Raw genomic sequence first — 15,556 nt, 5'->3', positions numbered from 1 at the left:
TCCCCTCCTCACAAAAGGGTGAAATTTGGACATGTAAGCATATAAAACCTGTCTTAAAGTACAAAATAAAAGAAAGGTATAGGCTGGGCATGGTGGCTCATGCCTGTAATCCCAACACTTTGGAAGGCCAAGGCGGGTAGATTTCATGAACTCAGGAGTTTGGGACCAGCCTGGGCAATGTTACAAAACCACATCTCTACAAAAAATTGAAAAATTACCTGGGCATGGTGGTGCATGCCTATAGTGCCAGCTACCTGGGGGGCTGAGGTGGGAGGATCACTTGCTCCGGAAGATGAGGTTGCAGTGAGCCATGTTCACACCATGGCACTCCAGCCTGGGTGACAAATAGAATCCCCGTCTCAAAAAAAAAAAAAAAAAAAGGAAAAAAAAAGAAAAAAAGAAAGGTACAAAAGTAATGTTAGAAAAAGTAATCATTGTCCATGCATTTCAAAGAAATTCCCAATCACTTTTGCAAATGGAACTACAGCACAATGCCTTATTTTTTGTAAGACATTAGAAATATGCAAGTAGCCAATTTTTTTCCAAATGAGTTTTGTACTAAATGAATATTACATTTTCTGATTTGTAAATATGGATATCTGGATACGACCTTAACACATACTTGTCATGACCAAAACATTAAAGACATTTATTTTAAAATAGCTTTCTCTGGGTTTGTTGATTCTGAAATTGAGTGGCTGATACTCCTTTAAATGAATGACCTACTTACTGGATGAAAAATACAGTGAAAATCCAATAGATATAACAACGGGATACTCAATAATGTTTGAGTTCATGATGATTAACTGGTAAATAATGTTGTATTATTGAAATGCCTTAAAGATACTTAATGCTTAGTGATTTTTGTTTAGAGATCTTACTAAGGATCTGCATTAGAAATAACAATAATTGATAGAGCCAAACATTCTGAAAGGATGATTGAATTTCAGAAATTTCTTTCCTCTTACAAGAGGGATATATCCCAAAGATTTCTTCTAGAGATATAGTATTTTGATTTACCTGATTTCTTCTAAAGATATAATATTTAGATTTACCTGTTTAAAGTTGGTTAAAAGAAATACCTATTATTGAAAATCAAAACACAAAGTATTCAGAAGGAAAAGACTACTAGTTATGTACTGGTTGTCAACAGTTTGGGCTAAGTGAATGTTTCAGGTTCTGAGAGTATATTCAAAACCAGAAAACAGAGAGCAGACAATCCAAGAGGATTTTCTACATGAATGTGTGAGAGCTGGACGATAGGTTACTGTCTAATCCACTTCACGCTGCTGTGACAAAATACTACAGACTGGGTAGTTTATAAAGAAAAGAAATTTATTCTCACAGTTCTGGAGACTGGGAAATCCAAGATCGAGGTGCTGGCAGGTTAGGGACCTGTTTTTCTGCTTCCAAGATGGCACTTTGAATGCTGCATCCTCAGGAGAGAAGGAACACTGTGTCTTCACATGGCAGAAGAGCAAGAGAGAGAGAGAGCTCTCACCCCTGTAAGCCTTTTTAATAGTGGCATCAATTCATTCATGAGGAGAGAGCCCTCATGACCAAAACGCTTCCCAAAAGGGCCCCTTCCCAACACTGTTGCACTGAGGGTTAAATTTCAAACACATGGATTTTGTTGGACACATTCAAACCATAGCAGTTACTCTGTAGGATTAATTGCTGGCATATTTGGTATAATAACATCATCATTTTGTTCCAAGAATTGTATTTGTTAGATATGTATTCTATACAATAGATTGGTTGTAACCTCTAGTGACATTAGATACTCAGTTTTAAAATGGCTGCTCCCTTAGACTTGGAGTTCTCAGGTAGAGTTTTACCAGGTCAGTTAGATTTTAATGCTGCTGCTCTATCTGCATCACTTTTTTTCTTTTTTCTTTTTTCTTTTTGAGATGGAGTCTCACTCTGTGGACAGGCTGGAGTGCAGTGGTGCAATCTCGGCTCACTGCAGTCTCTGCCTCCCAGGTTCAAGCAATTCTCCTGCCTCAGCCTCCTGAGTAGCTGGGACTACTACTAATTGTTTTTGTATTTTTGCAAAACTTTTAGTATTTTTACAAAAACAATTAATAGTTGTTTTTGTATTTTTAGTAGATACAGGGCTTCACTATGTTGGCCAAGATTGTCTCCATCTCTTGACCTCATAATCTGCCCGCCTTGGCCTCCCAAAGTGCTGGGATTACAGGCATGAGCCACCACACCCGGCTCTGTCTGCTACACTTTGACAACCTCCTTTTCAACACACTAATCATGGAATCCCCTAGTTTTTTTTTGGTTTTGGTTTTGTTTTGTTTCGTTTTGTTTTTTTTACCAGGCTTACCTAAGCAAGGACTGAAATTCATTCTGTGACCAAATGATCACATTACATTTATATTCAGTCATCTCTTCTCTAATTAATATCTGAGAGATATTGTTCAATTGTGTTTTGTTTTGTTTTGTTTTGACATAAAGTCTCGCTCTGTCACCTAGGCTGTGGCGCAATCTTGGCGCAATCAGTGGCGCAATCTTGGCTCACTGCAACCTCCGCCTCCCGGGTTCAAGCAATTCTCCTGCCTCAGCCTCCTGAGTAGCTGGGACTATAGGCACGTGCCACCATGGCCAGCTAATTTTGTATTTTTAGTAAGATGAGATTTCACCATGTTGGCCAGGATGGTCTCGATCTCCTGACCTCGGGATCCACCCACCTCAGGCTCCCAAAGTGCTGGGATTACAGGCATGAGCCACCACACTCAGCCTCAATTGTGTTTTTTAAACAAAACTGATTTATTAGGAATTAAACTAGCCGTAATACAGCCATAGGGCCAAGCTATAAAGCGTTTATGAAATAAAAATGAAGTAAACTACATATAGTCACTTTGACTACTAATTCAGCCCCATCAGAATTGGATATGATTATCTGCCAGGGATAACGCACTATTCAGTTCTACTCATGAATTCCAGACAGATCTTGATTTCTTGTTCGCTTTGATCTTCTTATGATGTCAATGGTACTTATAACCTGCCTCAGATATTAGATTTTCTCAATGCCAAGGTCTTCTCTGATAGTGATTTTGGTTCACTTTCAGCAAATTGCTAAAAAAAGCACTATATCTGACACCCTTTCCTGAACATTAAAAATATCTGAGGACCATATTTTTCCCCCTGCCCTCTACTGTGCTGTCTTTCTCTTGCTTTGCTTTATTCTTTTTATCTCTAATCCCTTGGATGACCCTTGGTATAGCTGCCATTCTAGCACAGAACACCCTTTACCAACTCCCATCGCTCATCTGCTTTGCCATGTTAACATCCAAGTAAAAATTGTACATTTCCTACATTGTTTTGCAATTCATTTTCACTCACCTACTCTCAACACTGTATGTAGAAGGGAAATTCTCTGCTTTGTGAAGCAGGAACTAACTTCCCAACTGAAAACCACCCCATCCAGAAGACTATCTCCCTAGGACACAGAGCAAACACTCTGGGGACCTTAGTTGACCCCAAGTCCTGCACCCAGCAGTTGGCAGGCTGGCCCCATCTTTTTGGGGAAGGCAAGAACAAGAAAGTGGTTTAAGCAGCAGACTTCCTGGGATGTCCAGCCCCAGGCCACCACACTCAGGCCTCCAGGAGTCACCCTTCCTCAGGTGGTGGAGGAAACAGCCCCTGTTTCTCTCCAGAACACAGTTTCCTCTTTGTGGAGATACAATTTGTTTACCAGATCAGGTGAGGCAACAACAATAAACAAATAAATGACTTATGCAGGTCTGTGGGAGACATAACAGATCTTCTGTATCCCTAGAAGTCTCAATTCTATATGAATTTACCATTGCAAAAATCCCTCTTTAGTCTTCTCTTTTGAATCCAACCAATTTGGCACCCAACCTTTGCAGTAAACTTTCGTAACCCTTGGAGAAGGGCCACAGTTCTGCCCATACTCAAACACAGATGAGACTCCTGGAGACACCTCCTGGTGTCATGATCATAGGGAGGCTGTTTTGGTTTCTAGGCTATCTTGTTGGGAGTCTGCACAGCCCTTCCATAGGGGTAATGATAATGCTAGTTCGTTTTCTTCCAAATGTGCAAATTGCACAAGTAGCACAAAATGCTAGAAGAAATGAAAAAATGAAAATTCACGGCTAGTGAAGGCCAACAGGACATTTGAACAAATGGCAGAGAGAGGTTTTACATCTTCCTCTGTCTCTGCCTCTTTCTAGAGTGCTATCAATGACCAAAGGTACAGATTCTCTCTGAGAATCTCTCCAGGCAACTATTTTGCTATCCTGAAAGTAACCCTTTGATGGTGATTTTCCATCTGACCCTACAGAAATTAAATCAGATAATCAACTAGTGTTATTTATGATTGAAGGAGGGCTATCTAAATGTAAGTAAAAAATGGTATGAACAATGTTACTCTATTCATATAGGCATTCCTTTTTTATCAATTTATAGTAATTTTAAGGTATTTTTCAAAAGAAAAGGGAGCTATTAAATACATTAGTAGTGATAGCTATTGGAAATTATTTCCATTTCATTTCCTGGCAACTTCATAAAAAGGTGTAATTTATTCTGAAATGTGTGTTCTGAGTGGAATGATTAATATTCTTCTTACTGTTAGAACACCTAGAACAAAATCTATTTGTCCTCTTTCAACTATGAGAGCATGAGAGGGTTGGTAATTTCCTCTTGAAAACTAAAAGAAAAATAGTTTCTTAGTTTAAGTGATACCAAAACCGCTGAAATTTCAATTGTAAAATTTCACTAAACAACCTAATAAAGATCATTCTTGTTAGCTCCATGTAAAATCACCTTCCTAAAATGTTCCCATATTCATAATGGAGAAAGGTATGATGGTAGCAAGTTGTTAGCTGCATGCTTCAAAAAATAGCATGATAACAAGACATGGAGCTGTGAACAGCTCATTGGCAAAATTCTAGTGGAAAACTGCTCTTCTGTGCCCTCATTAATGAGTATAATGGTATCTGCATATGGGCATTGAATGATACTATTTGATGATAGAAAATAACTTCAAAGAAAAAACAATGATGGCTTTGTGGTTGGAAGCTACTTCAAACTTTCTGAGAGATTTACTCTTGGTTCTTTGTACCTTGTTTTTCTTAAAGATCAAAGTATCTGTGTCTTCGGGAGGTGACTGCATTCGAACATACAAGCCAGAAATCAAGAAAGGAAGTTACAATAATATTGTTGTCAATGTAAAGACAGCTGTTGCTGACAACCTCCTCTTTTATCTTGGAAGTGCCAAATTTGTAAGTCTAATATTCAACTTTTCATTAGGCTGCTATATGTGTCTAGCTAGAGAGTAATCCAAAAATGTGTAGAATCCAATAACATGGTCCCCAAATGGTCTAACATAGGCGTTCAGATTTGAAAACCTCAGCATCTTACCTCACAAAATTCTGAAGTGTCAAATTAAGTTAGAAGTCAAATGAAAGGAAGAAAACTACAGTATTTAGTCACATTTACCTTCATTTGTCGGTATATCATCGTTTCTATTAAATTATACTTTCAGATCCAGTGATTTAAGAACGCTAATGAGAACAAAGTTATTTTACTTACTTTTTATTTATTTATCTTATTTACTGTTCAAACTAAATTACAATAAACTCTTCTGTTAATGAAATGAAAATAGCAAAGTGTGTACTATTTTTTTTTAACCAATGAAAACTCTTCTAACTTGTTTTGAATTTGTGACTTGAACTAAAATAACACAGATTATATCGACAAAAGCCCACCCGTAAAGTTCTAATTTCTTCCATTTGAACTATTTGATTTTGCATGCATGGGGATCTTCCAAAATGAATATGACTTCTTAACAAATCAGTCATGGTATAAGTCAATATTTGCCATTTGGGTAAGGAATTCTAGGTCAATTTGGGAAATAAAATCATAGCTGCCTCCTCAAAAATGTCAGCGTCCTTGATGAAAATAATGATGGATTCTGAATTTAAATATTTGTTTTTATCTTTACCACAAGTATCAGAGTGAGAAAGGCTTTGGTCTCAAAATTAGACTTAATTAGAATTGGTAAAATTAACAAACATGCCTGAGCATTATGGACTTTTTTTTTTTTTTGCTTTAAGGATACAAAAATAAAATATTATTTTAATAATGTGTAATGATAAATAATATTACTTGACAAGTATTATCATGAAGCTCCTAATTGTTTCACATGTCTGCAAATGGCACTTACTGAAAATCACTCTGCTTGTCTCCTCTTTAAAGGTGCTTTATATCTGATATCTCTTGTTTTTGTATTTCTCTGAACTAGATTGACTTTCTGGCTATAGAAATGCGTAGAGGCAAAGTCAGCTTCCTCTGGGATGTTGGATCTGGAGTTGGACGTGTAGAGTACCCAGATTTGACTATTGATGACTCATATTGGTACCGTATCATGGCATCAAGGTAACCAACTTAATAAAGATCAAGATAATTAAATGACAGAATTTTGAAGTAATTTCCCAGTTTATAAGACAACTCCTATTTCCATTTCAATAAGGTAGCTGTGTATGTATGTAGACACATGTGTATGAATTCTATGTTATACATATACATGTCTGGGAGTGGGTATGTTTGTCATACTTGTTAGGAACTGACAAACTTTCCAGGTATTGACCAGAGGACCCAGTCCATTTCTGACCCCTTCATCTTGTGTCTGTAGGAATTTGGGGGCGTCACTGTCTCAGGCTTCTTATCTTGCCTGTAAAAAGCACTGTCACTCATTCTTATGCAATACAAGCCAAAGCATAAGAGCATCATTATTGCCTGTCTTTGGTGTACACAGCTCCTCTTTTAGTCTATATAGCCACCATAGAAACATGCAGTATCAAAACACTGAAATTCATATGTAACATATCAGGTCCACCCTACTTAAAATGGGAAATAATCGAGAATTGATTCAGTTATTCTATCTTTGGAGCTTTAATGCAATTATCAACGTCTAGTATGATATAGATTACTTATAGAACTATCCCTGTCTTCAGCACTTCCCTCTCATTGTCTCTTCTTGTTTTCCCAATTCTCAACTCCCTGTTAAACCCAAAGCAGCTAACAGTTGAGAGGTATGGTTATGGGCCTAGGGCTGGACATGAAGCTGATCGGAGATAGAGAAGACTTAAAGAACTGGTAATCGTTGACTCTGGGTGATAGATACATAGAGTTGCATTCTGTTTGTGGATACTTAAGCTTTTCCATAATAAAAAGTTTAAAAGAAAGAGCCATGTTCAATGACATGTGCTGTAGTCCCAGCTACTTGGGAGGCTGAGGCAGGAGGATCATTTCAGCCCGGGAATTCAAGGCTGTGGTCATGATGATCGTGCCTGTGAATAACCACTGCAGTCCAGCCTGGGCAACATAGCAAGACTTCATCTCTTAAAAAAAAAGTTATAAAAAAAAAAATGAGACGCAATATTTTTTAGTTCGTTTCAAGCAAGTTTTTCAGCAAAAGTGTGTGTGCATGTGAGAGAGAGAGAGAGAGTGACAGAGTGCTTGCATATTTAGTGGTGTTGAGGGAATTAAGTACTTAACTGGGTTTAAGGACATTTATACTCATAAAGTACAGTTTTTCTTTCAGAAAAGATACATTCTGTTAAAGAAGGTGAACCTTATTTGATAAATTCATTCTTTTGTTACCATGTATTTCACTTAACACTGCATCCTCAAAGATAAAAAGATTACCAAAATGAGACAGCAGGGAGAGAAATATGACACCGAAGTTTTATTATGACTGCTTGTCTCAAAGGAGAGACCAGATTTTCATATTTAACAGCTCATGGAAATCAATCACTTAAAAAAGAAAATGAAATAAAATGATAATAGCTTTCAAAATTCTGTTAATTGAATTTCAAAGTGAACTTCTATGCAATTTGTACACTGAAATCTGAAGGGTGGATATGGTACTATATATTAAGATACTGTGCCAAACAACTAAAGATATACCATTCTAGGAAGACTACTTCAACAAACTGGGATCCAAGATATTATAAAGAATTTTAGGAGAAATCATGCAGCTTATGATATGGAAGGGTGGTTCATTTGGGGTCCACTTGCTGAATTAAATTAGACAAAATGCTGAAAGTAATATAAACTTGCATAAATTGTATGTGTTGGTAAATAGTAAATTATGTAAGCCATAGGAAAAAGACTTTCCACTTAACCAATAGCAATTCCATCAATTAACTGCTGCTGTGTCATTTCATGTCAATGAACACACACAGAATCAGGATATGGTGCTCACTGGTTCTGGTTGAAACTGATGTGGGTGTTCAGCCAAGATCAGACTCTGAGTATTGATTTGAGATCTAATGAATTTGGAATGTTAGAAACTAAACAGCCAGTTTTCTCCTAAATTCTTAAAAACAAGTCTCTGCATTTTATATCTTTTAAATCTGGAATTACCAGAAATGTGATGCATATTTCATTTTCTGTATGTTCCTCCCCTTCACTTCAACACGTACCCTTGAAGAACTGGGAGAAATGGAACTATTTCTGTGAGAGCCCTGGATGGACCCAAAGCCAGCATTGTACCCAGCACATACCATTCGACGTCTCCTCCAGGGTACACTATTCTAGATGTGGATGCAAATGCAATGCTGTTTGTTGGTGGCCTGACTGGGAAATTAAAGGTAATGTGTTCATCCTCCTCCTGTTCTATTTCATCTTTGTTGACATCTCTTGACATAATTGCTTCAGGAGAAGGTATGATAAAGCTCTGTAAAACTTGACCATGTTTTACTTAACTTTCATTTAAGAAAACATGAATTTATATTGAGTAAGAATTTTCTTCTTTGAAGATTCAACCTGGAAACACAATATTTTTAAGCCTATGTGTGTTTATTTAAACAGCTGTTGTTTTGTCTTTATCTGTGGCATCAGTTTCGTGTGTATTCTTGTTTTAGTTGCCTCAAGAGCCAAGTGTTTTTTAAGTATACCTGATCTTCTGAATCGATTTATGATTTATAGATATGAAGTGCTATAAAGTTCATACTCACATCTAATTAAAAGATTTATGAATACTTTGGGAAATATCACAGGAGCTATAAGCTTTCAAAACATGATCTGGTTTAAAGTTTTCAAGTTGCTCTTATTCTTATACGGTGATGCACTTAATATTCATAATTGCTTCATGACAGTCCTTGCACATTTCAAATTGCAGAAAGCTTGCCTTTTAAAGAAGATTGTGTTGATTAAATGGAATTAGGTGTTGGGAAACCACTATGGGTGAGATGCAGAAGCATAACCAAATATAATGGATAATCCTGGGATTGTCAGAATCATTCTGGGATGAGATTAGTCAGAAAATGTGAAAAGCCAGGGTGACCCCAAATTTATGAGGACTCAGCCTTCATATAGAACGAGGTTATTTTATTTGCTTTGAATATGAGATGTGACTCTAAAGTATGAGAACTGATTCCAAAATCACACACTGAAGTTATCCTCATTTCTTAGAACTTCATATAAATGTATATGGTACATAGTTATATATAGTCATATTATCAACTTTCTTTCCTTCACAGATAGATAAATACAGGGACAGCACACAGTAGTACAAAAGCCATGAATTTTGAAATCAAATCCAGGTTGAATTTCCTTCTCTTCCACTTACTAAAATATGACCTTAGACAAGTTACTTAAACCCTTGGGCTTTGGTTTTCTCAACTAGAGAAGAATGATAAAAATATCTACCTTGCTTGCATATTGTACGATACAATAATACATTTTTTAATATGCTTATATCTCTTCCTATATGTTAAGTAATGTTCCCAGTAGTTTACATGAATTAACTTGTTTAATTTTTACAACAACCCCAAAAGGTATGTCTTAGTCTGTTAAGGCTGCTGTAACAAAAATACCCTGGGTAGTTTATAAATAAACAAACATTTATTTCTCACAGTTCTTGAAGCTAAGAAGTCTGAGATCAAGGTACCGTCAGATTTGGTGTTTAGTGAGGGCCAGTTTTTCATAGAAGGAGCCTCCTTGCTGTTCTCACATAGTAGAAAGAGTGAACAAGCTCCTTTGGACCTATTTTATAAGGGCACTAATTCCATTCATGAAGGCCCTGCCCCTCACCACCTAAAACTCACCTTTCAAATGCCCTGCCTCCTAATACCATCACTTTGGTGGGTAGGATTTTAATATATGAATTTTGGGAGGGACACAAACATTCACACCACAGCAAGGTAGATACTAATATTCTCCTCATTCTATAGTTAATGAATCTGAAGAAGAGAGATGTTAAATATCTTGACCAAGGTCACACAGTAATTAGCAGAGCTGGGATTTGAACGCAGGTTGATAGGCACAATAGTCTTCACTCGCAACATCTTGCTTCACTGCCACAGTGAATAGTGAGACTGTGTGTATAAAATATATGGCAAGTTGGGGGGGGGCGGAGCAAGATGGCCAAATAGGAACAGCTCCAGTCTCCAACTCCCAGCACGAGCGACACAGAAGACCGGTGATTTCTGCATTTTCAACTGAGGTACTGGGGTCATCTCACTAGGGAGTGCCGGACAATCAGTGCTGGTCAGCTGCTGCAGCCTGACCAGCGAGAGCTGAAGCAGGGCGAGGCATCGCCTCACCTGGGAAGTGCAAGGGGGAAGGGAATCCCTTTTCCTAGCCAGGGGAACTGAGACAAACAACACCTGGAAAATCGGGTAACTCCCACCCCAATACTGAGCTTTAAGCAAACGGGCACACCAGGAGAATATATCCCACACCTGGCCGGGAGGGTCCCACGCCCACGGAGCCTCCCTCATTGCTAACACAGCAGTCTGCGGCGATCTAACCACAAGGCAGCAGCGAGGCTGGGGGAGGGGCGCCCGCCATTGCTGAGGCTTAAGTAGGTAAACAAAGCCGCTGGGAAGCTTGAACTGGGTGGAGCTCATAGCAGCTCAAGGAAACCTGCCTGTCTCTGTAGACTCCATCTCTGGGGACAGGGCATAGCTAAACAACAATAACAAAAAAGCAGCAGAACCTCTGCAGACGCAAACGACTCTGTCTGACAGCTTTGAAGAGAGCAGTGGATCTCCCCACACGGAGGTTGAGATCTGAGAAGGGACAGACTGCCTGCTCAAGTGGGTCCCTGACCCCTGAGTAGCCTAACTGGGAGACATCCCCCACTAGGGGCAGTCTGACACCCCACACCTCACAGGGTGGAGTACACCCCTGAGAGGAAGCTTCCAAAGTAAGAATCAGACAGGTACACTCACTGTTCAGCAATATTCTATTTTCTGCAACCTCTGCTGCTGATACCCAGGCAAACAGGGTCTGGAGTGGACCTCAAGCAATCTTCAACAGACCTACAGCTGAGGGTCCTGACTATCAGAAGGAAAACTATCAAACAGGAAGGACACCTATACCAAAACCCCATCAGTACATCACCATCATCAAAGACCAGAGACAGATAAAACCACAAAGATGGGGAAAAAGCAGGGCAGAAAAGCTGGAAATTCAAAAACTAAGAGCGCATCTCCCCCTGCAAAGGAGTGCAGCCCATCGCCAGCAATGGATCAAAGCTGGTCAGAGAATGACTTTGACGAGATGAGAGAAGAAGGCTTAAGTCCATCAAACTTCTCAGAGCTGAAGGAGGAATTACGTACCCAGCGCAAAGAAACTAAAAATCTTGGAAAAAGATTGGAAGAATTGACAGCTAGACTAATTAATGCAGAGAAGGTCATAAACGAAATGACAGAGATGAAAACCATGACACAAGAAATACGTGACAAATGCACAAGCTTCAGTAACTGACTCGATCAACTGGAATAAAGAGTATCAGCGATTGAGGATCAAACGAATGAAATGAAGCGAGAAGAGAAACCAAAAGAAGAAAAAGAAATGAACAAAGCCTACAAGAAGTATGGGATTATGCAAAAAGACCAAATCTACGTCTGATTGGGGTGCCTGAAAGTGAGGGGGAAAATGGAACCAAGTTGGAAAACACTCTTCAGGATATCATCCAGGAGAACTTCCCCCACCTAGTAGGGCAGGCCAACATTCAAATTCAGGAAATACAGAGAACGCCACAAAGATACTCCTCGAGAAGAGCAACTCCAAGACACATAATTGCCAGATTCACCAAAGTTGAAATGAAGGAAAAAATCTTAAGGGCAGCCAGAGAGAAAGGTCGGGTTACCCACAAAGGGAAGCCCATCAGACTAACAGCAGATCTCTCGGCAGAAACTCTACAAGCCAGAAGAGAGTGGAGGCCAATTTCAACATTCTTAAAGAAAAGAATTTTAAACCCAGAATTTCATATCCAGCCAAACTCAGTTTCATAAGTGAAGGAGAAATAAAATCCTTTACAGATAAGCAAATGCTTAGAGATTTTGTCACCACCAGGCCTGCCTTACAAGAGACCCTGAAGGAAGCCCTAAACATGGAAAGGAACAACCGATACCAGCCATTGCAAAAACATGCCAAAATGTAAAGACCATCGAGGCTAGGAAGAAACTGCATCAACTAACGAGCAAAATAACCAGTTAATATCATAATGGCAGGATCAAGTTCACACATAACAATATTAACCTTAAATGTAAATGGACTAAATGCTCCAATTAAAAGACACAGACTGGCAAACTGGATAAAGAGTCAAGACCCATCAGTCTGCTGTATTCAGGAGACCCATCTCACATGCAGAGACATACATAGGCTCAAAATAAAGGGATGGAGGAAGATCTACCAAGCAAATGGAGAACAAAAAAAAGCAGGGGTTGCAATCCTAGTCTCTGATAAAACAGACTTTAAACCATCTAAGATCAAAAGAGACAAAGAAGGCCATTACATAATGGTAAAGGGATCAATTCAACAGGAAGAGCTAACTCTCCTAAATATATATGCACCCAATACAGGAGCACCCAGATTCATAAAGCAAGTCCTTAGAGACTTACAAAGAGACTTAGACTCCCATACAATAATAATGGGAGACTTCAACACTCCACTGTCAACATTAGACAGATCAACGAGACAGAAAGTTAACAAGGATATCCAGGAATTGAACTCATCTCTGCACCAAGTGGACCTGATAGACATCTATAGAACTCTCCACCCCAAATCAACAGAATATACATTCTTCTCAGCACGACATCGCACTTATTCCAAAATTGACCACATAATTGGAAGTAAAGCACTCCTCAGCAAATGTAAAAGAACAGAAATTATAACAAACTGTCTCTCAGACCACAGTGCAATCAACCTAGAACTCAGGACTAAGAAACTCAATCAAAACCGCTCAACTACATGGAAACTGAACAACCTGCTCCTGAATGACTACTGGGTACATAACAAAATGAAGGCAGAAATAAAGATGTTCTTTGAAACCAATGAGAACAAAGATACAACATACCAGAATCTCTGGGACACATTTAAAGCAGTGTGTAGAGGGAAATTTATAGCACTAAATGCCCACAAGAGAAAGTAGGAAAGATCCAAAATTGACACCCTAACATCACAATTAAAAGAACTAGAGAGGCAAGAGCAAACACATTCAAAAGCTAGCAGAAGGCAAGAAATAACTAAGATCAGAGCAGAACTGAAGGAGATAGAGACACAAAAAACCCTCCAAAAAATCAATGAATCCAGCAGTTGGTTTTTTGAAAAGATCAACAAAATTGACAGACTGCTAGCAAGACTAATAAAGAAGAAAAGAGAGAGGAATCAAATAGACGCAGTAAAAAATGATAAAGGGGATATCACCACCAACCCCACAGAAATACAAACTACCATCAGAGAATACTATAAACACCTCTACGCAAATCAACTAGAAAATCTAGAAGAAATGGATAATTTCCTGGACACTTACACTCTTCCAAGACTAAACCAGGAAGAAGTTGAATCCCTAAATAGACCAATCGCAGGCTCTGAAATTGAGGCAATAATTAATAGCCTACCAACCAAAAAAAGTCCAGGACCAGATGGATTCACAGCTGAATTCTACCAGAGGTACAAGGAGGAGTTGGTACCATTCCTTCTGAAACTATTCCAATCAATAGAAAAAGAGGGAATCCTCCCTAACTCATTTTATGAGGCCAACATCATCCTGATACCAAAGCCTGGCAGAGTCACAACAAAAAAAGAGAATTTTAGACCAATATCCCTGATGAACATCGATGCAAAAATCCTCAATAAAATACTGGCAAACCGGATTCAGCAGCACATCAAAAAGCTTATCCACCATGATCAAGTGGGCTTCATCCCTGGGATGCAAGGCTGGTTCAACATTCGCAAATCAATAAACGTAATCCAGCATATAAACAGAACCAAAGACAAGAACCACATGATTATCTCAATAGATGCAGAAAAGGCTTTTGACAAAATTCAACAGCCCTTCATGCTAAAAACGCTCAGTAAATTCGGTATTGATGGAACGTACCTCAAAATAATAAGAGCTATTTATGACAAACCCACAGCTAATATACTGAATGGGCAAAAACTGGAAAAATTCCCTTTGAAAACTGGCACAAGACAGGGATGCCGTCTCTCACCACTCCTATTCAACATAGTGTTGGAAGTTCTGGCTAGGGCAATCAGGCAAGAGAAAGAAATCAAGGGTATTCAGTTAGGAAAAGAAGAAGTCAAATTGTCCCTGTTTGCAGATGACATGATTGTATATTTAGAAAACCCCATCATCTCAGCCCAGAATCTCCTTAAGCTGATAAGCAACTTCAGCAAAGTCTCAGGATACGAAATTAATGTGCAAAAATCACAAGTATTCTTATACACCAGTAACAGACAAACAGGGAGCCAAATCATGAATGAACTTCCATTCACAATTGCTTCAAAGAGAATAAAATACCTAGGAATCCAACTTACAAGAGATGTAAAGGACCTCTTCAAGGAGAACTACAAACCACTGCTCAGTGAAATAAAAGAGGACACAAACAAATGGAAGAACATACCATGCTCATGGATAGGAAGAATCAATCGTGAAAATGGCCATACTGCCCAAGGTTATTTATAGATTCAATGCCATCCCCATCAAGCTACCAATGAGTTTCTTCACAGAATTGGAAAAAAACTGCTTTAAAGTTCATATGGAACCAAAAAAGAGCCCACATTGCCAAGACAATCCTAAGTCAAAAGGACAAAGCTGGAGGCGTCATGCTACCTGACTTCAAACTATACTACAAGGCTACAGTAACCAAAACAGCATGGTACTGGTACCAAAACAGAGATCTAGACCAATGGAACAGAACAGAGTCCTCAGAAATAATACCACACATCTACATCCATCTGATCTTTGACAAACCTGAGAGAAACAAGAAATGGGGAAAGGATTCCCTATTTAATAAATGGTGCTGGGAAAATTGGCTAGCCATAAGTAGAAAGCTGAAACTGGATCCTTTCCTTACTCCTTATATGAAAATTAATTCAAGATGGATTAGAGACTTAAATGTTAGACCTAATACCATAAAAACCCTAGAAGAAAACCTAGGTAGTACCATTCAGGACATAGGCATGGGCAAGGACTTCATGTCTAAAACACCAAAAGCAACGGCAGCAAAAGCAAAAATTGACAAATGGGATCTCATTAAACTAAAGAGCTTCTGCACAG

At 38.7% G+C, this 15,556-nt stretch overlaps 1 protein-coding gene across 7 annotated transcripts in view; it reads left to right on the top strand.

Moving 5' to 3' along the window:
* Positions 1-15,556, top strand: part of LAMA2 (laminin subunit alpha 2) — a 676,086-nt gene that overhangs the window by 597,985 nt on the left and 62,545 nt on the right. For all 7 annotated transcript variants that reach the window (XM_030928801.1, XM_030928799.1, XM_030928802.1 and 4 more), the window contains 3 exons: positions 5,112-5,255; positions 6,278-6,411; positions 8,471-8,630. In XM_030928801.1, coding sequence (XP_030784661.1) covers positions 5,112-5,255; positions 6,278-6,411; positions 8,471-8,630 — 438 coding nt within the window. The remainder of the gene's footprint in view (positions 1-5,111; positions 5,256-6,277; positions 6,412-8,470; positions 8,631-15,556) is intronic.

The sequence above is a fragment of the Rhinopithecus roxellana genome, chromosome 4 (assembly GCF_007565055.1).
Source record: "Rhinopithecus roxellana isolate Shanxi Qingling chromosome 4, ASM756505v1, whole genome shotgun sequence".
Taxonomy (NCBI): Eukaryota; Metazoa; Chordata; class Mammalia; order Primates; family Cercopithecidae; genus Rhinopithecus; species Rhinopithecus roxellana.
Note: the sequence above shows the minus strand (reverse complement) of the source record. Positions and strands in the feature narration are given on the sequence as shown.